We start from the raw sequence: 25,546 nt of genomic DNA, 5'->3' as shown, positions 1-25,546 counted from the left end.
CTTAAATCTAGGAATTTTCAGACTTTGCTGAACCCAGGAGTGACCGGAGATGCTTACTGAAAATGCAGATCTCCAGGCTCCAGCCCCTGGCCTCAGTGGCTTGGGCTGGGGCTTGGAACCTGTATTTTTAATCTGTTTTTTTTTTTTTTAATGTTTATTTATTTATTGAGAGGGGAGGGGCAGAGAGAGAGAGAGAGAGAGAGAGAGAGAGAGAGAGCGAGTGAGCAAAAGAGAAAGAGGCAGAGAGAGAATCCCAGGCAGGCACCACACTGTTAGCACAGAGCCCAACTCAGGGCTCGATCCCACAAACCATGAGATCATGACTTGAGCTGAAATCAAGAGTGGGACACTTAACCCACTGAGCCACCCAGGCACCCTAACCAGCCTGCTTTCTGATCCTCCAACATGCCCAGCCTTAGGGGTTTCAGGCATATCTTATGGAGGTTAATATCCTTTTAATTGGTTGCTGGGATGCCTCCGGTCCCAGGACCCCAGACCCCAGGGAGCACTTACACACACGCTGGCTTGTCTTCCTGCACCAAAAACCTGCAGGTTCCATGGAAGCAGAACTGACTGTGGGAATCCGGGCACTCGTTAAAATGGGATACCACAGCTGCGGCCACAGGGGGGTCTGCTGCGGAGAGAAAAGACAGATGGCTCAGATCCCAGATGAGCAAGACACACCCACAGGCCCCTATCTCACTGATCAAGAAGCAGAGGAGCCCTCTAATGACTGGGATTTCTGGTCCCTCCCAGTATCTCCTGGTCAGCTCTCCTTCACTTTGTAACAGCTAGTCCAGGACTGGAGGCACCTGCATCATGTGCTTTCCAGCAGGGCTTTATTATTTATTTACCTTCGTAGAAAACAAAACAATCTCTCCAAAAGATTCAGTGTAATTCAGAGATACCAGAGCAATTTTAGCTACCAGACCATTTAAAGCCTATTTATTACCCATGTGACCTAATTTTAGTTTTGCAAAGCGACAGTGATCATTCTTTTAAGATAGCTTTTTAAACCTCTGTTTTAAATGCCAGAAACCAGAACGTAGTAACAGAGGAGTTCTAAATAACCATTAAATTGATGCTGAGGAAGAGTAGTTCATGATACAAAAAGATGTCTGTGCTATATTATTGTAAGTGCAATTAGGTACATTTCCAATGTGGTCTGTACAGTAAGATCCTACTCAAACAAATAGAAACTTAGAAACAAAGAACTTTGGGAAAGCTATACACAAAAATGGTAGTAAGAGCTTCTCTGGGGCAAGGGGATTGGGAGTGATCCTGCCACAAAGATGACTTAAAGCCCAGAAGGTCCATCTGGGAGCAGCACAGGTAGTATTGTGAAAGCTGGGAGTGGGCGGGAAAGGCAAGGAGTCGGGGGCAGGGACTGGTGCCACTCAAAGCTCTGGCCTCTGTAGCTCACAAGAGCTTGGGGTGTCACCAAACCTCTCGTGGTTTTCCTTCCTTGGCTGTCAGATAGGAATAAAAACAGCCAGCCACTGACCATCCCAGAGGACATCACTATGGATTTACTTTATTAGACTCCAATAGCCTTGTTTTGTCCAAATAACACTGGAGACACAGTAGGTGGCATGACAGATGCAGTTGCCACTGCTTTTTTCAAAAGGTCCTCTGATGTTTGTGTTTTGGGGAGTGGGTCTTCCCCCTATATATATATATATTTTTAAAATTTTTTAAATGTTTTTTTATTTATTTCTAGGAGAGACAGAGAGACAGCATGAGCAGGGGAGGGTCAGAGAGAGAGGGAGTCACAGACTGAAACAGGCTCCAGGCTCTGAGCTGGCAGTCAGCACAGAGCCCGACGCGGGGCTCGAACCCACAAACCACGAGATCATGACCTAAGCGAAAGTCGGACGCTTAACCGACTAAGCCACCCAGGCGCCCCATCCTATATATATTTTTTAATGTTTAGTTTTTGAGATAGAGATGGGGGGGGGAGGCAAGTGGGGGAGGCACAGAGAGAGTGAGAGAGAGAATCCCAAGCAGGATCCACACTCAACACAGAGCCCAATGTGGGGCTCAATCTCACGAACCACAAGATCATGACCTGAGGCAAAATCAAGAGTCAGACACTTAACTGAATGAGCCACCCAGGCACCCCTCCTGCTTATTTTTTTGGAAAAAAAATATGAACTCTTGCTCTTTGAGAAAACGCAGATCATTTCTTATTGTGGGGTTTTAGACTACCACTACATATTAAAACCACATTGCTATCTCTCCACGACTTGCTTCCAGAAGTATCATATTTGGAAATCTCATAATTCCAGTACAAAAAGCAGAGGCTTTTGAAAATTTTTGAAAATTCAACAGATTCCTTGATGCAGAAAGTGAGAGAATGCTTAGTGGCTAAGAACATGGGCTTATGCAGAGAGGGGTTCGAATCCTGCACTGCCACCTGGATGAGGGACTACTTGAGCTCTTCTAACCTGCTTCTGCCACAGGGAGTCCACCTGCCTCCTGGGTGGCTCTGAGGGCACTCGAGGCCAAAGTTGTTCAGGACCGCACTCAACCAATTGTCTGGTACATACCTCACAGTTGACAGCCCTTCTATCATGGTCACTGATAGTCCCGAGATGCTAACGAACCTCCACATGTGGTAAGACCATTATTGTATATCATCTTTCCCTCCTGCCATAAATCCAGAGTAGTGTAACTAACAGTCCAAGTGTCCTTATGTACTTTTCCGTGTGAGGACAGGCAGAGATGCCCAAAGCCAGGTGGAGCTGTCGACCCAGAGCTGCTGGCGGCCTTGCTGTCCCTGTCCAGCAGCAGCCTCCAGGACATGTGCTCCTCTGCTGGTTACAGTTACCTGGGAGTCCCAGGCCCGGGTGGTTGATGAATGCGCTTGGTCACTCACTGACCGTGGACACGGGGATGTTGAGGCTGGAAGGACTGCTGCAGTTCCCGTAACTGGCTTCTCTGTGTTTATTAAACTTGCCAAGGAGCAAATACAGAATGATGAGGGGCTAGTGGATCTAATGTGATGTAGACCCTGAAAAAGGCTTTTGATAAGCTTCACAAAATGCCATTTAGAAGACTACCTCCAAGTGGCTAGTGGGAGTCCTCCGTCAGGGCTCAGAGTTGGGCTCTTCATATGTGGTCTGGGGACCAGCAGCTTTACATCCCCTGGAGCTTGTCAGAAAGTCAAGTTCACAGGCCCCAGCCTAGACCTACTGAATTAGGGTCTCGGGGACTGTGCCCAGGAATCTGTGTGACAAGCTCTCCAGGTGATTTCTTCAAAAGTCAGGTTTACTGAGACAGAATTGATATCGAGTACCCGTGCCCTTCAGGTGATTCTGGTGGGCACAGGCTGAGACACAGGCTTGTATTACACATGAGACACACTGTTTAGAGACGAAAGACCTCTCAGAAAAGCAAAACATAAGGGTCTTGAAAGGGTCATTGGGCAGCTCTTCAAAATACAAATGACACTAAAGCTCGAAATCTGCTAACATTCTTTGTAGTAATGTGTCAGGTCAATAGGTACACACTACTGGAACTCTGGGTCTGTCTTCGGGAACACTACTCTCCACAAGTGACTGGTAAGGAGGAGACCCAGTGCTGGGATCTCCTTTAGCCTGAATTTATGGATATTTTACTTCATCTCATAAATGACTCAAGGAGTCTTCATAAAAATAGATACCATNGGGGGGGGGGGGGGGGGGGGGGGGGGGGGGGGGAAGAGAGGAGCAGAGGGAGACTGAGACAGGCAGTATGAAAGGAAGGTGGGGTGAGGGCAAAGGAAAATAAGGATGGGGTGGAAAAGAGCAAAGAGGTTGGGTGTCTGCTTGGTATATGACAACACACATTAGGACATGTGCTGAAGCAGAGTGGTAAATGGAGCTCTGTGCCTCCTAGCACAGTCTGTGCAAGGGTGCACACAGGCCAGTACATATAAATGCACTTGCTCTGCACATGCAGGACAGGCTCAGCTCTGCCCGAGTCTATGGTCACAGGGTTACTTTTCTTCTGTGGCTGCTTTTGCAGAGGATTTTATGTGTTACTGTGGACAACACCCTCCTGGATTTCCCAGAGATGAGGCTGGAGCAGCTGCCAGTGTAAACCCTCCCTGTGTCACCCAGCTCACTAAGAAGCCAAAGAGCCCAGGCAATGGGGAAGCTCCCTGCCACTGTCACAGTGGTGGCAGCTGTCTGCAGTCAGAGACCAGGATGAGAACGGGCATCTGAGGTAGAACTCGGGCTCTGGCCCTCCACAATCCCACCTTCCTGACTTGGCCCAGGGCCGTGAGGTGCCAAAGGAGCTCAATGCCAGTCGACTATCACAATCACTAAAACGATATTTATTTATATATAAAAAAGGTTTATTTTTGAGAAAGAGAGAGAGAGAAGAGGGCAAGCAGGAGAGGGGCAGAGAGAGAGGGAGACACAGAATCTGAAGCAGGCTCCAAGCTGTCAGCACAGAGCCCAGCGCGGGACCCTAACTCATGAACCGTGAGATCATGACCTGAGCCAAAGTCAGATGCTTAACTGACTGAGCCACCCGGGCGCCCCAAACAATGTTTATCTTTAAAACTGTTTTCTTGATAACAAGAGTGATACTTCACTGTAGAAAACCTTTTGTAAATGCCAACATAAAATGAAACAAAAGCACCTTAGATAATAAAACCCATTCTCACCCACCACTTAGAAAGATGTCAGTATGCAGTGCACATGTGCACTCGTGTAAAATTACGGCTTCCTTTGGTTACTTACATTTTTTTCACCTTGATATAATCACAAACATTTTAAAAGCCAGTCTTTAGTCCAAGAATCTGCACAAGGTATAGTCCTGGCCCCTGACCCCAAGAAGTCTAATGTGTGTAATGTGCAGGGCAGGTCCTGTTTCCAGTGGCATACTTGGCACCTTTGGGGGACGTGACCTGCACTTGAGAAGTGGACAGGAGGAGGGAATCAAACAATGGTTCCCAAGGGTGAGCCGCACTGGAGCCCTGAGCTCTCACTGAGCCACCTCTGTGTGAGCCAGCCACAGAATGAAGGGAGGCACTGGGCACGTCTGGCCCTGGAGGTGCTGTGCGGGCCTCCAGGGCTCATGTGCCCAAAAGCTGCACGCAAAGTGTAAAGCCACAGTGAGGGGCAGTGACTGTTCTTGTTCCAGAGCTTCTAAAGATTTTTTTGTTTAAATTTTTTAATGTTAATTTTTGAAAGAGAGAGAGACAGAGAGTGAGTGCAGGGGAGGGGCAGCGAGAGAGAAGGAGACACAGAATCCGAAGCAGGCTCCAGGCTATGTCTCTGACGCGGGACTCAAACTCACGAGCCGTGAGATCATGACCTAAGCTGAAGTCAGATGCTTAACTGACTGAGCCACCCAGGCACCCCATGTTCCAGGGCTTCTAAAGATGATTGCCTCAGATACCACCAGAATTGGCAAGGAAAACCCCAATGCTGCAGAAAACCCCAGACACACAAGACTGTTCCTACTGATGTTCCCAGAAGCTTCCCCACGGTTCAGGAGGAAAGGGAGTCTGAGGGAGGCTGGGGAGGGAAAGAGGGGCTACCACTTTGAGTGTGTGCTGTGTGCCAGGCACCATTCATATACCACCTCTCCAAACCAGGCAGGGTAGGCAGTCACAGCAGGTGGGGGATTTGCTCAGTAACTTAAGTAAAAGTGAGCTTTACTAGGAAACCTCCAAATTCCCAGCATTATCCTAGAGAAAGAGTCTCTTTTTCCCTTCCTCCTTATCTTTCTTTCTCCCTCTACTCTTGCTCTACCTTCCTCCACTATCTTGTACAGTTCCCTCTTAATTCTTCTTTCCCAAAACTCAAGGAAAATTCAAGTGAGGGAAGGAAAGGCCTATATACTTAAAATGGAGAAAACCTCCCACTTAAGAAAGGAAGGCAGTGAAGGCTGACAAGCACCTTCAAGGAGGGCCCCCCCAGAAGTCCAGGCAGAGAGGAGACACAGCTGGCTGCACTCCCCAGGGCTGTGGACCCTGCATTTGTCTCCAGGCCCTGAGTCTGATTAGTCCTCAGGGCTGATTGGAAAACCAAACGCTCCAGTTTTCAGAACAGACCTCATACTGAGCCCATCCATAGCTGGAATCTCAAAGCTGCTCAGTTCCTGTTGCTCTGAAATTTATGAGGGGGGCCTCTGACCTGTTGAGCAAACGGACATCTTGCAGACACCACTGTTCTCCAGGGAAGTCGTGATAGCTTTGCCCAGAGACCACGGGCCCACTAATAGGGCCTGGAGCCCAGTTTCACTCATGGGAAGAGGGTCTGGAATAGCAATCGAGGGGCATGGAAACCAGGGATTCAGTTCACAGGAGGGGTCTCTCCAGCTCAGAAGGGCGGGGGAGGTAGCCATCTGGATGGTTCCCCAAGGAGCAGCATCTACACCACCAAGTACAATCACCTCCCTTTCAAAGCAGTCCTAATTGGGCTTTCTGGGCTGGCCGGTGGGGGGGAGCCGGCTGAAGCGGTGGCCCCTCACTCTCTCCTCCAGATGTCAGAAGTTGCGGACACATTTGCCCTCTGCAAAGCTTACATCATTTATAGCCATTTCATCACTTCCTCGAATATCATGGCTAACTTTGTGACAATTTAATAATGACGCCTGGCTTTTTAGTAGGAACTTGCAGCCAAGGTTTTTGACCTGGGACTAAATATTTTCTCTTCAGACACTACAATGGCAAAACCAACTAATGCTTCTGGAATGTCTAGGAGAAAAGGCAGGAGACTAATTTAATGAAGATGGGAGTCGGCGAGCAGCTCCCGGTGAAGCTGGGAAAGTGTATACATGCGAGACTTGCAGTCTGAAGCTCCCAGGTGCCAGGCAAGAGGCACACACGATTGTAGGCTCGGTTCTCGAATGCGGGAGGTTTGCTTCAGGCCACCATCAGGCCCATTTTACAGGGATGGCATTCCAAGCTCACATGAAGCAATGAATGAGGCTACAGCGTTAAGCAGTGTGGGAAGGAAAGGCTGGTGCAGAGGTTTACATACAAGGTAGCAGGAGGGCGAGGCCAGGGCTTAGAGAAGTCAATGGTAGAGAACACAGGTGCCTCTCCAGATACAGACTGGCGAGCAGAAACTCTGGCCCCTGGGTGTTTGAGGGTTGAGAATAAAAACTCTTAGAAGATGTATTAGTGATCCTCAAGACGGAAAGCACTGTCAGTATCAAGTGTGGTAACGCTGCTGACCTTTACCAGAGAAAGGAATGCCCCATTAAGAAAGAGAATCAGTAACGGGCATTTCCTGAGGCCGCATGAGTGGGCAGAACAAGGGGGCAGCTTTCAGACCAGCAGTGGAAATCAGGAGAGCACAGAAAAAACAATCCCAGTTACACTCACGACAGTAGGAGAACACATCTTATTCACCAGCACTATTGACTGGTGAGGGGATCAATTTTGTTGTTTCGGGGATGTGTGTGTAGGATGAGATAAATATAATCATTCAACTCATTCACTATTAAAACCAAGACAGTGAATACCTTAAAAAAAGACGTAAAGCAACTTGAAAACAGTCTGGTTTCAGAGTACCACCACTTCAGAGAGAAGGGACATTTATTTTAGTCAAGCAATGAAAGAAAAAAGTCACCTTAAGTAGTGCTGAGGTTCCTCCCACCACTCCACTTGATGATGTATGGGGGGCGTGGGGGGTGGAAGGTAGTGCCATTTTTGGCATTACCATCCCCCTCCCCAAGATTCTCAACTTCCTGAAAGTAACTTCTATATTTAAAAGATATAGATTTTTCCTATAACACAATCCCTGAACACAGATTTGTTGATTCTTCAGCAATCATTTCCAAAACTGGCTAATTTTGACTCTATCTGGCTTTTTCAAACTGGCTTTAGACCCTACCCATCCATCCAGCCCTATTTAAGGGAATAGGTACGGCATCATCTCTTTAAACCTCCAACCACCCTATGGGGTAAGCATTACTGGCGTCAAGGTTTAGATAACCTTGCCAATGGATGTATGTTAGAAAGTGCTAGAAGGTACTAGAATTGTAATTTTATCTCTGTTCTTTCTGATTTTAAAAGAATGCAGAACTGTAGAAAATTAGGACACTATTCAAATCCAGGAAGAATAATGGGAAGGCACACAATCTAAGTCTACAGATCAGTGGCAGTGAGGAAGGAGAACACTTAACTTGTTAGGCAGCTTCTGGTAATCGGAAAGGGGCACTTTTAGGAGAAACAAGAAGCAGCATTATTTTGGGGAGGAGTGGGAAATGACACATATGGAACTTATTATTCACACAAGAGAGCAGCAGCTGAGAAACACAGAAGCAAAAGAGATTTCTATATGTCCAAAGATGATGGTTAACTGAGGAAGAACTGGAAGTGGGGTGAGGGCTGATTCACAGGATGGTAGTCAGCCCCCTCACAAACTACACCCCCATCATAGCCCCAACCTCTGGGCTAGGTTGGTGCTCATGCCCAAAAGACTGGGAGCCTTCTGGCTCAGAGCAGAGTTACAGTGGACTCTTGAATTGCTTTTGCAGCTTTAAACAAGATGCTGGGGTGGGGGGAGGGAGACGGTAAGGGAACATTTGAGCTAATTCACTTCCCTCTGATCACTCCTCTTTTTGGGTAAAACCCAAGGAGGAGGTACATCAGATGTGATAGAACTGAATTCATAGAAAGGTATCAGTAAAGAAGTAGAGGACATATTTTCTACTTTCCCACAAAGATACTGGTTTTTAATAACGTGTGTGTGATGGGAAAGCATACACATTCAGAGAGAAAGTCATAGGTGGTATTTGACCCCTGTGGGGTTCATCCTTTTTGTGCTTCTGTCAAAGGTAGAATCTATATCACCTTTTCCTAGTCCAACAGACAGAGAACAGATAACATGAACACAGATCTACTTTGCTAGGTTCATATCCCACCTAAATAAAGTACCCAGACTTAGAGTTTTTAATCCAGTGTGGATTTTCTGAGGTTGGACTGTGATGATGCTAATGATGACTTATTATTAATAGTAACTACTATTAATAAATTGTCTATAACTGCAAGCATTATGACTGGCATTGTATATAGAGAATTCCATTTAATTGTCACAAAAGTCCTGTGAGGTAGTCATTACTACCCCAGTTCTATCGATAAGGAAAATGAAGATGAAGGAGGTAAAGCTTGTTCAATGCTGCTAAGTTAGTGAATGGCAGAGGTGAAACCAGAACTCATGGACGGCTGTCTCTAAAGCTCTTGCTCTAATATTTAGTGACATTGTCACTTCAGTGTGTGTGTGTGTGTGTGTGTGTGTGTGTGTGAGAGAGAGAGAGAGAGAGAGAGAGAGACAGAGAGAGAGAGACAGAGAGACAGAGAGACAGAGAGAGAGGATATGAATAAATTGAGGTTAAGAAATCCTTAAGGCCTTAAGGGCACCTTCTGTAGTTAAGACAACTCTTCTATTTGAATAATAAACGAATCAGTAATGACCATGAAACATAAAAACCTCAGGACCATTTAGAAGTAAAAGAGCTCAAAGTTCCCAGGCAAATGGCTTTAATTAGCAAGGAGGCTTCATGAATGGAAAACACAATCTCAGCGTAGTCATGTGAAGTACAGGCTAGAATCAGGGTCTGCATACTCTTCTAATGATGCCCAGCATGCCTATTTCAACGTGGCCTGATATGCCCCCAGCTGTCCCCAGTAACACTACTTCCTCCCCTAAAGGGCATGAGGGAGGGAGACACAGGTGTGAGACGTCCCAAACTGTCCCCACACTGCAAGCTAGATCCATTATAGATTAAAATGAGATGGAAATAGAAGGGGGTACACCTGACACAGAAGAATACCCCTTCCACTGAGCTCCTCTTCATCTTCATCATCCTGTTTCTCTAGTCCCTAGGTTGCTCCTTCTCTCCCTACCTTGGCCTTAGTAATTTTCAGCAAAAAATCAATTTAAAAAATTGCAGGTCATGATTTTGCTTTGAAGACTGAAAGCCAAACCTCTCTTCTCTCTTATTATTTCATAATTTGATTTCAAAAAGACATCATTTCTTTCATATCTACAAACCAGAAAGCCCTTTATTCTAATTACATCATCTTGGGTGTCAACCAGCATCTGGAACTTCATTTCAAATTTTGATTTACAAAGCAAACAAGGATATCTATGTTTGGCTCTCATCAGTCAGCTTTGAACCAAAACGTGAATGGCTCTGGGAACTAGAGCCGAGTCCTGCTGGATGGGGAATTCTGTTTTGGCTTTGTTGAAGGAACAGCCCCGTTGGAGCCCAGGGCTACCTGGCTTTATGGTCTCTGTGTGTCTCTGTTCTCCTCTTTATTAATATCAAAATTGTTAGGTAAAGTGGTTGGCAGGAAACCCTCAATCCACCCTTAGGAATAAATGCTTCCTCTTGTTGAGTCTTTGAACCATAAACCCTTCAAACCTTCCACACTGAGTACATGTAGTATTACCAGGATGATTGTTTTTCTAGAACATTCTATTCCCTCAGAACTTTTGACAGATGCCTATTTCATTTACAATCTGCAGATGCAGTCTGGGTGGACGAAGGGTACTCTTCATTTTAAGTGAGGAAACTGAGGCATCCAGAGGTAAATTTAAAGCAAAGCTCAAGAGCCTTAAAAACACAGACGTAAATTAGTGGCTGGGAATTTGTCCCATGACAAAAATGTGACTCTTCTTTTTTTTATCCAGGTGTTATAGCGATGATATTTGGTTGCCCTTAGATAAAAAGCCCTTTGGTCAAGATTATATTCCAGAGGGAAGATGCCTAGATTTTAAGGGAGTGGTGGGATTTATGGACAATCATTTTCTCTTTTATAATTTTCCAAATTTTATAAACATTTGAATGTTTGAAAGTGAACATTATTTAAAATTAAAACCTTGGGGTGTCTGGGTGGCTCAGTTGGTTAAGTGCTGGACTCTTGATTTGGACTCAGGTCATGATCTCATGGTCATCTGACTGAGCCCTGTGTTGGGTTTTGTGCTGAGCACGGAGCTGCTTGGGATTCTCTCTTTCCCTCTTTCTCTGCTCCTCTTCCCCAGTCATGCTCAATCTCTCTCAAACAAAACAAAAACCTTATATACAACACTATAAAGATAATTAAAATTTAAACAAATTTAATTTTTTATTGTTTTGCTCAAAGGACTGCAGTTTTCTAGAAGACTGGCCTTAAAGAATCTAGATTTGTGAATCTGCCTAAAACAAAACATGTTACTGTCTCGTATTTTATCATTAAAAGGAGATGAGGAAGGAGACACAAAATAAATATTTAGAGAAGACAGAGGATGCTCAGATGAAGGATGCATAGTAAAGTCTGAGTTCAGGCTTGGCCTCTAGGCATAGAAATTTTAAATGCCCCTACTATAAACAAACCCCAGAAAGAATATGGCCTACGTGATCTATTCCATTTCTAACCCATACGCTCACATTTTTTGTTTTGTTTCGTTTTTTTCAGTTGAAGGCCAACAGCAGTGAAACTGTTCTATTGAAGAAAGCAGGGAATGAGAAGAAGGAAAATATCTGGAGCTGTGATTCCCAATTTCCCCACACTTGTGTTCCTTTCCCTGCTGGACACAGAGTCTATATCTCCCAGCTCTCTTGCAGGTAGGTATGATCATGTGACCAGATTGTGGCCAATGGATGTGAGCAGAAATGATGTGTGCCCCTCACAGGTTTGGTCCATAACAACCTCTGTGAGATCTCTCTTTTTCTTTCCCTAGCTGATGGTGGAGGAGAGAATTCTTCCAAGGGCATGGAAGATGGAAGAGCCACAAGATGGAAAATAGCCTGGGTCCTTGACTAATTGCATGGAAAGAAGTCTGCAAGGCAGGCACACCTGCACAGACTTTGACATGAGTAGGAAACAAACAGTACTCAGGACTTATCTGTTATAGCAGAGAGTGTTACTCTAATGCCAAGCCTGAAGTCTGAATAGTGTCCGCGGAGTTGGTTATAGAGTTTCTGATAAGGGAGAAATCCTTAGAGTAAATCATATCCTTTTCTCCCTTCTCCCATTGTCGCTTCTGGGAACCTCACCCCAACACTAGCGTTATCTTACAATTAGGATGTGAAGTCAGTCTGGCCATGATTAGAAGCCTCTACTTGGAAACCCTTGCTCTTCAGCTTAGAGTACGTCCTGTCCATTCTCCAGTGTAGAGAGGTCAGGTCAACCCTTAAACACCTCTAGAAGGGTGGTAATAGTCTTCTGGGGGCCAGGAGTGCCCCTTCCTTGCTCTGAATGCTTATGAGATCCACACTTGAACCTGTGCAAAGTGTGGATGGAGCAAAGGTTGCTTCTTTAAGTTAAAGTCTGAGAACAAAACAAAATATCAGGCAGGGCTGCCACAATCAACGAGAGGTTGTGTGACACAGCCGATGTCAATTTCCTGGGACCTCACAGCCCTTTAGACAAAAGTTACCAAGGCAGGACAGCACCATAACTACTATAACTTCAGTCTTTAGGAGTCAGAAGGTGAACACCCTACAATTTCAGTAAATTTCCATATCGTGCAAAATCTTAAATCAATACTGGAAAAAAAAGTATGTGACCATCTGACCCAGAATATCTTGATAATATCTCATCATAATCATGGGGGGCTTTTTATCCATCCTTTAGTTTTACTGATAGTGTATTCTATGTAAACAACTTTTATAGCAACTGCACAAAGAGTTTTAAAGCTTGTTGTTTAAAAACTAATACATGTTCATGGGGTGTCTGGGTGGCTTGGTCAGTTAAGTGTCCTACTCTTGGTTTTGGCTCAGGTCACAATCTCAGGGTTCGTGAGTTTGAGCCATGCATTGGGCTCTGTGCTGACAGCACAGAGCCTACATGGGATTCTCTCTCTCCCTCCCTCTTTCTCTACCCCTCCTCTGCTCTGTCTCTCAAAATAAATTAAAAAATTTTTTTGAATAAGTAAAAAGTAATATATGCTCATTGTAGAAATTTTAGAAAATGCAAAAATCTTAAGAAAATTACTTGCCATCTTATCACTGAGGAATAACCAGTTTTTGCAGAACATTTTATAAATGCTTATTTCCAGTAATTTTCCTTGTTTTGTCCTTTGTATATAGGACTATCTTTCCTTGACCTCTCTTCTCTTGTAGTGATATAGAACAGATATATTCTCTTTTCAATCTATTGATGGTTGTCTTTACATTTTTATTTATTTTACATTAAAATTTTTAGCTTATTTATTCTAATTATTAATGTTAACGATGAAATCTGACCTTTCATTTAGATAAGACATTCAGTGTACTTTTTGTTCCTCCTTCCTCTTATCCCTAGTTATCAGTTATTACTAGAATTTGATTTCATATACCTATTACATTATTTTTATGTGTAACTTCTACTTAATAATTAATTTTGTACTCAGTATAACTAAAATGACAAGTTGCTTGGACCCACATTATCGGTTGTTTTTCTCTCGTCCCCATTTTGGGGCTTTTTATCTTGATACAACTGTTTATCTGGCCAAAGAGGGTATTTTTTCCCAGGAAGGGAGGCATGTGAGAGGTATGTTTACCTAATAAAACATTGTATGTCTAAGAACATCTGTGTTCTCATCTGGATTCATGGCTTTGCAGATGAATGGCAACTTGGGCCACAATCTGTAGACTCCATAGGCCTTCTACCATTTCATTAATTGTTAAATTACATGGAAAGCTAAAAGAAAGTTCTATTTATTTCTTTAGGTCAGCCCTGGTTTGCTTTATCTTCTTCTTTTGGAATCATTATTCTGTATATTGCAGCATCTAGTTCTATTTTCTAGATTTCTCGTTTGTCATTATTTTTGTTTCTTCATCCTTCTGAGTTCTGGGAGATATTTACCAGGTCATGTTTAAATTTCACTGATATGATTTACTGTAATATCATCTGTTGCTCATTGGTCCACTGTGAATATTCAAAATTAGTTGTCATATTTTTTATCTCCTTGCAGCCATTTCTTTTTTTATACCTACTTGACTAATAACCTGAATATATTTCAGATTTCTATACCAACTGCTCTTAGCTTTTAATACATAGTATAATTTGCCTAAGTAAAGGGAATACTTTTTATTGAGGTATAATTGACATGTTATATTAGCTTCAGGTTTGTAAATAATGATTTGAAATGTATATACATAATGTAATGTAATGAAATGTAAAACAATGATTTGAAATGTATATACTGCAAAATGATCACCACAGTAAGTCTAGTGAACATCATCACTATACATAGTTACAGCTTCTTTTCTTGAGATGAACACTTTTGAGATCTATTCTCTTAGCAACTTTCAGGTATGAAATACAGTATTAACTACAGTTGCCATGCCGTATATTACATCGCTAGGACTTATTTTATAACTGGAAAGTTCATACCTTTTGACCCTCTTTATCCATTTTACCCATCTTCCCACAATCTCTGCCTCTGGCAACCACCAATCTGTTCTTTGTATCTATGAGCTTGTTTTTTGTTTTTTGTTCTTTCCCATTTTTAGATTCCACATTTAAATGAGATTATATGGCATTTGTTTTTTTCTCTGATTTATTTCACTTAGCATAATGCCCTCCATGTCCATCCTGTTGTTGCATGTTGTTGAAAATGGCAATTTTCATTCTGTTGTGTGTCTGAACAATATTCCATTCCGTGTATGTATGTATCATCCATTCATATTGATGACACTGGGTTGTTTCCATATCTTAGCTATTGTAAATAATGCCTCAATGAACATGGAGGTATATGCAGATGTCTCTTACTTACAGCTCCCTGGTATGGTTTCATAGATGTAATGTCAACTTCAGTCCTAAAGACACAAATTGAGATTACCCAACACCTTCTCCCATCTCTTAGGAGTATAGACAGACACTGAAATTACTCAAAAATGTTCTTCTCATATAATGAATCTTTTCACATGGCCAGTAACTTCTTTCATCATCATTTTTACAAACAAAAAACTACATTGTTGAGTATTATGGAGGTTAAGGTAGGTTCCGTCAAAGACTGTGTGGCCCTGCTCAATATCTTGGGTCCAGATAAAGACAGAAAAGGGACAGTTCAAAGGTACTGGCTTCAAATATCTGAGGAATCTGGTGGGTAGAAGCAGGAGACCGAGCAAACACAGCAGAGAGTTTCCTCTTTGGACAAGAAGGAATTTATTGATTTCTTCCCTTGTTTGCCAGGCATCCATGCCATAACCAGAAATGAGAGCTGACTGGGTTCATCACATAGTGTGGCCCTCACGGTGTCCTTTCTTGAGGTTATCAGTAAGCTCCGGACTGATCTCCCCAAATCCCACCGCCACATGGCCCACCTTTCTCCCCATGCTCCGGCCTTCCAAGGTTGGGCTGTTGATGTGATTGTGCACATGATAGTCCCCTCACCTACTCTTCCAACCGGAAGAGTGGGTGTTGCATTCTTGCAACAGATGGGCAGAATGGGTCCCATCTTTACATTCAATGACAGAAATCCTTCAGAGCTTCTAGTACGGGCAGTTTCTTATTCCACTGATCACTCACTTCCATGAGCATCCAGGGGCAAATGCGGGAAGGGTATACTCAGTACTCCAGCATTATCCAGGGAGCCAGACATTTCCTACATTATGTGCAAACTGGGTGACCAATATAATAGTACCTCACCACCTCTACCACTTAAAAAGTTTCTCCTGGAGGCTATTTAAAAACTGAGTGGAAAATAAAATAAAATAAAAATAAAAACTGAGTGGATTATCTGTCTCCCTATGGGAATCCCCAGCAAAGTGGCAGCAAGAACTCTGGCATGCTCAGAGAGTAGACCGGTTTCCCCTGCTGTACGCCTGAGCCTTATGTGGCCAATATCCCTCAGAGCTGTGTCCCTACCCTTCTCTTCAAGGTCTGCCAGATTCCCAGTGAGAAAAATTCAGTGCTGATGTTCCTGCCCCTTCTGTCATGTAAAGGTTTTGCCTCGTAAAAAGTTGGGAATTCCTGGTTTAAACCCCACAGGCTAAGTATAAACCAGCCACACTGGAACTTTGTTCTCAAAAGCAGAAATGTTGAAGGATTCCAGAAACACCAAGGTCATTTTCTCTCTTAATAGTTTCTCCAAGGCATACTGGTTCAGGAACAAAGACCTTATATTTCAACAAGATGTTTCTTTTCCATCAAAAGTGAAATAGTACAGGGGCACCTGGGTGGTTCAGTTGATTAAGTCATGATCTCACGGTTCAGGAGTTTGAGCTCCGCATTGGGTTCTTCACTGACCGTGCAGAGTCTGCTTAGGGTTCTCTTTCTCTGCTCCTCCCCCTGCTCTCTCTCTCTCAAAATAAATATTAAAAACATTCTTAATAAAAAAAGTTAAATAATATAAGTAGTAAAGCCCTAAAGATCTCTCTGCCTGTTGGTTTGAATTCTGCCCTCCGAAGCCACACAGAGTAACTGTCCTTCTAAACAACAAATCTTTCATCAAGGTGCAGTCAGCCATCAAATCGGAGTCTTTGTGGTGATCAACTCCCTGTAATGGCCAGCTTCCAAGATGGCTCCTGGGATCCTCACCTCCTGGTATCCATGGCTTTGTAATGTCCCCTCCCACACTATCTCAGGGTGTGTGACTTCAGAGGCTAGGTCTCAAAAGGCACTGTAACTTCTTCCTTGCACACACTTGCTCGCTCGCCTTCTCTCTCATGGCTCACTCTGGGGGAAGCTGGTTGAGAGATCACCAGGAGGCCCAAAGGAGAGGTCCACGTGGCAAGAAACTGAGGGCTCCTACCAAAAGTTATGTGAATGAGTCATTATCTAGTTTCCAGTCAAACCTCCAGATGGTAGGGCAGCCCCAGTAGACATCTTGACAGCAATCTCTAAAAGAGGCCCTAAATCAGAACCTCCAGCTAAGCTGCTTCTGAATTCCTGCCTCTCAGAGCCTGTGTGTGATGAATGTTTATCAAGTTTTTTAAAATTTTTTTAATGTTTTATTTATTTCTGAGAGAGAGAGAGCGTGAGCAGGGGAGGGTCAGAGAGAGAGGGAGACGCAGAATCTGAAGCAGGCTCCAGGCTCTAATCTGTTAGCACAGAGCCTGACATGGGGCTCGAACCCACAAACCGTGAGATCATGACCTGAGCCGAAGTCAAACGCTTAACTGACTGAGCCACCCAGGTGCCCCGAATGTTTATCAGTTTAAGCTGCTGAATTTTGATGTAATTTGTTATATTGCAATAAATAACAAATATACACTCTGAGTCCCTATAAATTCTCTTTAAGCAAGAAAACCCATAAACACTTTACCTCAAAATTCCGACTTTTTTTTTTAGTGTCCACCTTTAAATAGTCCACTACAGGATAAGTAACGACAACAACGACACCAATAACAAAAACACTGACTAAATGCTTTAGGGGTAGGCCTCTGTGCTAAGAGTTTTATATGTACCATCTAGATTAATTCTTTAAAAAACTTTTTTAATGCTTATTGTTTATTTTTGAGGGAGAGACAGAGACAGAGCATGAGTGGGAGAGGGGCAGAGAGAGAGGGAGACACAGAATCCAAAGCAGACTACAGGCTCTGAGCTGTCAGCACAGAGCCCGATGTGGGGCTCAAAGACATGAACTGCGAGATCATGACCTGAGCCAAAGTTGGTTGCTTAACCGACAGAGCCACCCAGGCGCCCCTCATTTAGATTAATTCTTGGAAAAACCCTATGACATCAGAGCTCTGTTATTCTATCCATTTTACAGATGAGGAATACAGATTTAGAGAAGTTTAGGACCTTGCTCAAAGCCATGGAGCTAGAAGAGGCTGAGAGGAAATCTAAAAACAGGCAGTGTGACCCCAGAGTCCATACACTAAAGCTCTGGGCTGTGGGAACAGAGTACAGTAGAAATATTATCTCTCATGACCTGATTTCCACACTAATATAACTTAATTCCCCATCAATTTTGCTAGCAGTGCTGGAATGCTGCTGGGTTATAGAAGCTCATGGTCAATTAAGGCCTCTAGATTTTCCCCACATAAACAGTTGTCAAACTTGGCCTCATATTCTTCCTAATTAAATCATTCGTTTACCCTAATTAAATCATTCTTAACCTAAATAGTGTTAAGTGTGTCACTGTTCAATTTAACCTGGTTGATTGGCTTTGATCCACCGTGCTAGCAATACTTTTACTCTTCGAGTCTTCATTCTGTCATCCAACACTCCAGCTGTCATCGTGGGCTTTGCATCATCCATAAATGTGATAAATTTGCTTTATTGGTCTTTTTTCCATTTGTTCATAAAATTCTCAACAGGAGTGGAAGATACATACTGCTGGCACACCCTAGACATCCCCTCCCAGGTCAATATGAATACATCATGAACATTCTTTGGGGATGCTCTGGCTAAAAACTTCCTACCCTTCCCAAAAGCTCCCAGGGGAACCCAGACAGATATGCCTGGGGATCCATTCATTTAAGGAGATCTCCATCATTGTTCCATCTCACTGACCAGCCACCCATTTTATCTCACACTTCTCCATTCTGTCCTACTGAATACTTTGATTTTGTCATGGGCCTTGCTGAAATCAGGTTGTATTTTCTTGATAGCATTACCCTGGAAGCAGTATCTCCTTCATCAGTCCTATAACACTAGAAAAGAAATAAAGTCAGTCTGCTGTAACTCAGTTTTGGTGGATCCATTCAGGGGCCCAAGTATTCACTCTCTGTCTGTTGCAGTAGTTTGGTCTAGCGTTTTCTTCCAAGAATCATGAAATTTTATCATCTATATTATTTTTAAAAAATGTTTATTTACTTATTGGAGAGCATGTGCACAGGTGCACACAAATGATGGAGAGGCAGGGGGAAGGGGTAGACAGAAACCCAAGCAAGCCTGATGCGGGGCTCCATCTCAGGGACTGTGAGGGCATGACCAGAGTTGACACCAAGAGTCTGATGCTTGACCAACTGAGCCCCCCAGACACCCCATCATCTATAAAGATTCTCCAGGTGTTCTTACTTAAAGTCAGGAACATATTCATCTTTTTACACTGTCTGAGCAGTTTTCACCTTTGCTACTTTTCTTAAAAATTACCAACAGGGATGGAACGATATTTGCTACAACTTTCCTCAGTATACTGAAGTGTGATTCAGCTGTACCTTTGAAAATAAATTAATTTATAACATTAGATGGTCTTTTGCTAAGATCCTTGCTCATCCTTCTATTTCTTACTTACTATCTTTATCTTCTCTAGTTTGAAGACCCTTCTCCTTGACAGAAAACATGAAAACAAAATTATAGTTAAAAGTAGTCTTTTCCTGGTTTTGTACTAACCTTATTCCTCCTGCCACAAAGAATGGACTCATTCCTTCCTTTTTTACTTGTCTGTTCCCAAATATAGCTTTAAAATGCCCTTTGTGTGTGGCCAATCGCCACGTGGGCATCCTCAGTTTCTTCTGTCCTTCAGTTTTCCTGACATTCCCGTAAACACCTGCCAGCACCCACAGGAACACCTGCCACCCAGGAAGCACCAACATCCTTGTTCACTCAACAAAGTGTCATTCAATACTGTGCTTTGTCATACCTCTTGGGACATGTCTTTCTTTTGATCTTCTCTGCACAACTTATTAAGTGGTGCACCAGAGAACTACATCAGAGAACCCAGATGTCCTTAGGTCTTTAAATGTGTATTCCTTGTCTTTCTCATGCACCCTCTGACTATAAACTTGGAACCTTTACAAGTCTTCCAACCTTCTCAGGCCATATTCCTTTTTAGAATTCTAATCACGGGATCACATCTGGTTTTTCTCTGAATTTTTGTAGATTCTGCTTTCCTGAAGCTGAACTATGTCCAGAGTTGCCTGCTCTCAAGGTTATAAACGTTAAAAAGACACAGATATCAACCTGCTATCCTTTCTGGTCAAGATGCATTCAAAGCAACAGGTGTCCCTGTTGTCTTCTCTAACCTTTTGAGTAATGCCACAACCAACAGGTATGTAAAGAATTTTTCAAGTGTTCAATTTGTGGCATGCTGAAATTTCCAGAAAATGTACCAATATGAAGTTTGCTGTCAGGCCACATTCTATCTTTATGTCTACTTTGTAATCAACATCCAGCCTGTATTAATTACTTGGATAAATCATCCACAGAGTTGATCCATGATATTACTTTTGACATTCTCTTCTTTTTAATCTTGAATCAAGCATACATGTTTCTGTTGAGCATGGGCTCAACAATTTGGGGCTTCCTGGCAAACATTTTTCTACTTCCTAATAGCACACAGATTTTCATTTCAGGAATTATCTTTTCCATCATGGGTTTACACTGGTTTAAGGTCACAATAAGATACCCTACTCTCCCTTATATGCTCTCTCTTGAATTTGAATCTTGAGAAGACAAAGAGACAGTGTAAGTGGAGGTCATACATACAACTGTGGCATGTTGAGCACGGTGACTGTTTGGAGATGGGTTCTCTAATTCCCAATTCCTGGTTTCCTGGAGCTACCTCGGTTACTGTTCATTTCTAATTTTGATTCTCCAGTTTTTGTTGTTGTTGTTGTTGTTGTTGCTGATTTGTGGGCTCCCAACAAGGTTGTTTTGCTCAAGTTAGAATTGATCACTGCGACCACAGAACCCCAGCTGGTGTGCTCAAGAACAAGGCACATTCTTCCAATGATGGATCCAAAAAGTGTTCCTTTCCACCAAGTCTCTGATGCCCACAGCACCCTGGAATCACCTACTCAACTCACTGAAGTTATCTATTTATTTCCATTTTCAAAACATTTCCCCAACAAGCTCATAAGAGACAAGGGATTTAAAATTTCAAGTTTAATCTATTGGCTGCCTTCAAGTGAGCTCTAAGTCTATAGTTATCTGAAATCTTTTTATTTTTTGAGAGAAAGAGAGAGAGAGAGTATGTGAGTGAGGGGCAGAGGGAGAGAGAAAGAATCAGTGTGGATCTCGACTCAGGGCCTAACCCCATGACCCTGGGATCATGACCTGAGCCAAAATGAAGAGTCAGATGCTCAAGTGACTGAGCCACCCAGGCACCCCTAGTTATCTGAAGTCCTAAGTATTGTTTATAGTAATACCATGTTCTACATCATTACTGTTCTTTCTTAACTCAAGCTCTCCCTATGTTGGTAATATAACTTCATGGCCTCCTTTAATGTTTTGTGAAACTTAAAGATAGACTCTATATTGTATCTGAGAACTGAGAATCAGTTCAAAGGGCTGACTGCTACTTAATTTTCAAACTACACCTGCTACCCTCTCCATAGCATCTGGTTTTACAGTTTTGAGTCTTTATTTCTCCTCCAAATTTCTGTTTCAGGACATACTTGTCAGGTGTTGGCTCTTTTGTCAAACATGTATTTATTTCCTTGTCTTTACATGCTAAAGTCCTTCTCCTGAAGGAATCTTTATAGGCCATGGTCATAGTTTTGTTTGTTTATTTACTTATTTTAAGAGAGAGAGAAAGAGGGTGTACAAGTGGGGAAGAAGGGCAAGGAGAGAGAGAGGGAATCCCAAGCAGGCTCTGCACTGTCAGAGCGGAGCCTGATGCAGGTCTTGAACCACAAACTGTGAGATCATGACCTGAGCTAAAGTCAGACACTTAACTGACTGAGGCACCCAGGCACCCCATGGTCATAGTTACATATAATGTTTATACGCACAGAAGACCACTTTGGTGGCTGTGCTGGCCGTTCTACATCATATCTCGGATGGATGGTCAAGAAAAACCAGATCCCTGCAAACTGGCTGCATCAGGGTCAACACTACACCCTTCGATAGGAAATCACAATTCCTAACCATATTGTCTCCTCCTGGAATTGGGGGCTTTTTAGGATCTTCTGCTTTCCCACGTATCAAGGTGATAGTATTTGAAAGGCAAAGTTCACAGAGCATGTCCCTTAGTTCACGTGTCTTGAATATATTCTTCCAAGCCTCCCAAGTCAGTAAGTCATTGCTTCTTACTGCCCACTGAAGTGGATCTTTCTGTATGTGCCACTTGTAAGATACTTCATAAAAATGGGGAAAGGCTATATCTTGCCTCCAGACAACATAGCCAACATCCCTCCATAGACCTAGATGGTGAAACAATGAACATTCACAGCTATTCCACACAGTCCTTACAGGAAGGACCCAAGGAACAAGGGCAAGATATTTCACCTCCTTTGTTTGGGTATCTCCAGAGTGCATTCCTCCAGCCACAGGATGCAGACCCCCAACCACAAGCACCTCAGTGGCCTCTCAAAAATATCTGAGTAAATTCACTTAGATTCTTACTGCAGCTCCTTTCCCCCTTGTTTTAGTAACTTTTGAAATTGTAAAAGCAACATGTGTTCAAGGCAGAAAACTTGAGGGAACAGAAAAAGCACAAAGAAAGATAAAACCTAAGTCACTTGTAAGCCCACCTCTCATAGATAATCGCTGTTAACACTTTGAAGGGTAATCTTTGTCTTTTCTTTATTCTGTGTCCCCACTTTGTCCCCAAGAGGGAATAAAATGATACTACCATGAACATCTCCCCAGCTAAGTATTATAGTGCAAGGTAATCTTCAGTGACTTAAGTTTTCCACTGATACATGTTCTCCAGCCAACCTCCTCTTGTTGAACACTGTGATAGCTTCCCAATGTCTTAGTCTTGTAAATAATGCAGAACCAAATACCCTCCTACATGGATCTCTGTTCATGCACATCTTCACTATTTTCCTGAGAGCAGAATGAGTGTGACAAAGGAATGCTTATTTCTAAGACTTCTGAGAATGTCAAGCTGCATTCCAGGACATTTGTAACAATTTACAATCCCCTAAGGGGGAGATGAATGGTTTTACGGATCCTTCCCAACACTGGATATTATCTTCCATTTCCCTCTTTGCCAACTTCATGCAGGTATGTGGGAATCTCGTGTTGCATTTTCTTGATTACTTATGACGTCCAATGTGTTCTCATAGCATTACTACCATTTGTATCTTAACTATGGTTAATTAGTAGTTTATATTTTTGGCTCATTTTCCTACTGATATGTCCTTTCCTGTTTATTTGTAAGAGTTCTTTAAAATAATATAAACTTGGTATCCTGTTATCATATATTGCATATAATTTGCAGTTGGATCTTCATTTTGTTTATGCAGAGGTCATCTTGCATTATGATTAGAAGCCTTCTCTTAATTATACAGACATGTACCTACTTTTCCTTCTATTATTTTATTGTTTACATTTAATTCTAAACCATCTATAATTTACTTTAGTGTATAGTGTGTGCTTTGTTATTTTCTGAACAGCCAACCAATTTTCCCAATACCACTTATTGTCCAGTTCATCACTTTCCTATTGATTTGAAATGTTGTCTTGATCATACACTAAGTGCTCTTGGCATGTCCTACTTAGTTCCTTTGAGATTCTGGCTGTTTCTGCACTAGTACCAAATCAGGTTATTTATCGTAACCTTGCAACATGGTTGAACACCTGGCAGTGCAGATCTGTCATTCTCCTTTGCCCTCACCCTTCATTTAAAAAAAAAAAAAACAAAAAACAAAACCCAGATATCCTCATGATTAGTTTTGCCTGATGAACTTTGGAATCATTTACAAGTTCCCTTCCCCATAGCCAAATCTTCTGGAGACTGACATTTTAAATTAGCTTAGAGACACTTGTGGGGATGAGCACTGAGTGTTATGTGGAAACTAATTTGACAATAAACTATTTGTAAAAAAAAAAAAAAAATTAGCTTAGAGATAACTGGTTCATATAAATACGACAATTTTCTAGTCACAAATGCCATGCTTTTCTATTTATTCCAGTCTCCTTTGTGCATCCTGCAGTAAAGTTCCGCGGAGCTCCTGCACACAACTACCGTTGCTGGATTTATTATTTTTGTGTAATACCCTCAGTGTAGTGTTAACGGTCCCCAACAGGACCTGCAAAGGCCTCTAGCCACTCTGCCCACTGCATAGCACGCACTGGAGGCTTCAAGGGGGTGTCCGTGCTGGAAGGGGAGCAATGCAATAACTCCAAGTTAGCAGCATGAGTCCTAGGGGTGGCTAGGACTCTTGATGACTGGCCCAATCACTCCCTTCCATGGGTCTCTGGTTGCTCCTCTGTAAAACTGGTTTCCCTATAGAGCCAAGGTTCCCTTCACATTAAAATTAGGATTCTCCCAAAAGTGAAATGGTAGATGGGAGAACCCTTTGAAGAGGATGGAGTCTCACTGAAATTGAAATGTGATGCCTATTATTAATAATATGCTAAAGGAATAAAGAATACAGAAGTGACTGTTCTCGGCTAGTTTAATCTGAGAAAGCTTGTTGCAGGAGGGGAGACTGATTGTGGGAATCAATGCCCTGATGCAGAGCACACATGCACAGGTACGGAGGCACAGGAATAAGGGTTGGTGGGTAGGGTGAGGCAGGTAAGATCTAACGCACTGGAGAGATGAACCATGGTAGACTCTTGACTTCAGAGTAACAGTAGAGAAATACAGAGTTTGAGCTTGTTTTCACAGGTCTGTTTCTTTTAGCTCAGTCTTGGGTGGCAGTGCCATAGAATCCAGCCAGTCTCCCTGGAGGGCACCTTGCCCAGTAAATGCAGCCCAGTCCTAAGATCCAAAGATGGCCAAAGGATCCAGGTAAATTAACTTAGGGGTCTTGGCCTTGAATCAGACTTTCCAGGAGTCTGAGAGGTCATGAGGAGACAGAGCAATATGACCTTTTCCAGCCCAGGAAACAGGACCGGGCATAGAGACCTTTTGCAGAGTGTCCAGAATAGGAGGTACAGGCAGGAGCACACCAGGCCCCAGAGTGGGACTCAGGCCATGTGCCCAGAGCTATGCCAGAGCGGTGGGCCTATGGGCCCTCTGGGCACACGCGTCCCGAAGCTCTGCACTGCCCGCCTCCCTCAGCAGGTGAGCGCCTTCTCCCACCAGCTGGTGGAGAGGTGGGCGTAGGAATGCTGCTCCCAGGCACCCTGGCCTCGCTCAACCTGGCGTTTCACACACCCGTTCTTTAACCTCATTCTCTGCCATTTCATTCCTCTTCCCACGCAGTGTTTACTAAAATCTCTCCTCCCCACCAGATGAAGCACGAGACCAGGACTCCCTGGGCTGCCTGGGGAATGTTCCCACAATTGGGTGAGTCGCCAGAGCAGAGAACACAGGTTGCCACCCTGTAGACCGCAGCACCAGGCCACCCCTCCAGGGGGAAGGATCCCAATTGCCACCTCGGGGGGTGGCTGATGTTCTCAAGGACAAGAAAACCATCAGGCAATGTCTGAGAAAGAGGGGCTTTTCATTTGGGGTCTGCAAAAAACAAACAAACAAAAAAAACCCCACCCAACCCTTGCAGGAAAAGGAAGAGAAAAGTTGGGTGGCTTTGCTGTTTGCGAAGCAGTATCCGGCAATCAAGGGACAAGTGAGAACCTGTGCAGCATTTTATATTCACTGTGTCTCCAATCTGGGGTCTAGCTGTAAGCTCTATAGTGTAGGGCCTTGCTGCCCAAAGTGGGGCCCGCATACCAGTGGTGTTGGTGCTGCCTAGGAGCCTGTTAGAATCACAGAATCTCAGGCCCCACCCCAGAGCTGCTGAATCTGAATCTGCAGTCTAACCAGACCCCTCCCCAGGCCCCATCCCCAAGTCCCTCAAGACTGAGAAGTGCTGCCCTGGTACAGTGTTCCTC

The 25,546-nt window shown here is 43.4% G+C and overlaps 1 protein-coding gene across 2 annotated transcripts in view; it reads right to left on the bottom strand.

Annotated features, from left to right (window-relative positions):
* The window catches only part of TGFA (transforming growth factor alpha), a 110,020-nt gene that overhangs the window by 21,334 nt on the left and 63,140 nt on the right, over positions 1-25,546 (bottom strand). The window contains exon 3 of one of the 2 annotated variants that reach the window (XM_077766328.1): positions 514-634. In XM_077766328.1, coding sequence (XP_077622454.1) covers positions 514-634 — 121 coding nt within the window. The remainder of the gene's footprint in view (positions 1-513; positions 635-25,546) is intronic. The other variant, XM_077766329.1, reaches the window with a different exon arrangement.

The sequence above is a fragment of the Crocuta crocuta genome, unplaced genomic scaffold, assembly GCF_008692635.1.
Source record: "Crocuta crocuta isolate KB4526 unplaced genomic scaffold, BGI_CrCroc_1.0 scaffold113, whole genome shotgun sequence".
In the NCBI taxonomy this organism is placed as follows: Eukaryota; Metazoa; Chordata; class Mammalia; order Carnivora; family Hyaenidae; genus Crocuta; species Crocuta crocuta.
This window is presented reverse-complemented; position numbering and strand designations above follow the sequence as displayed.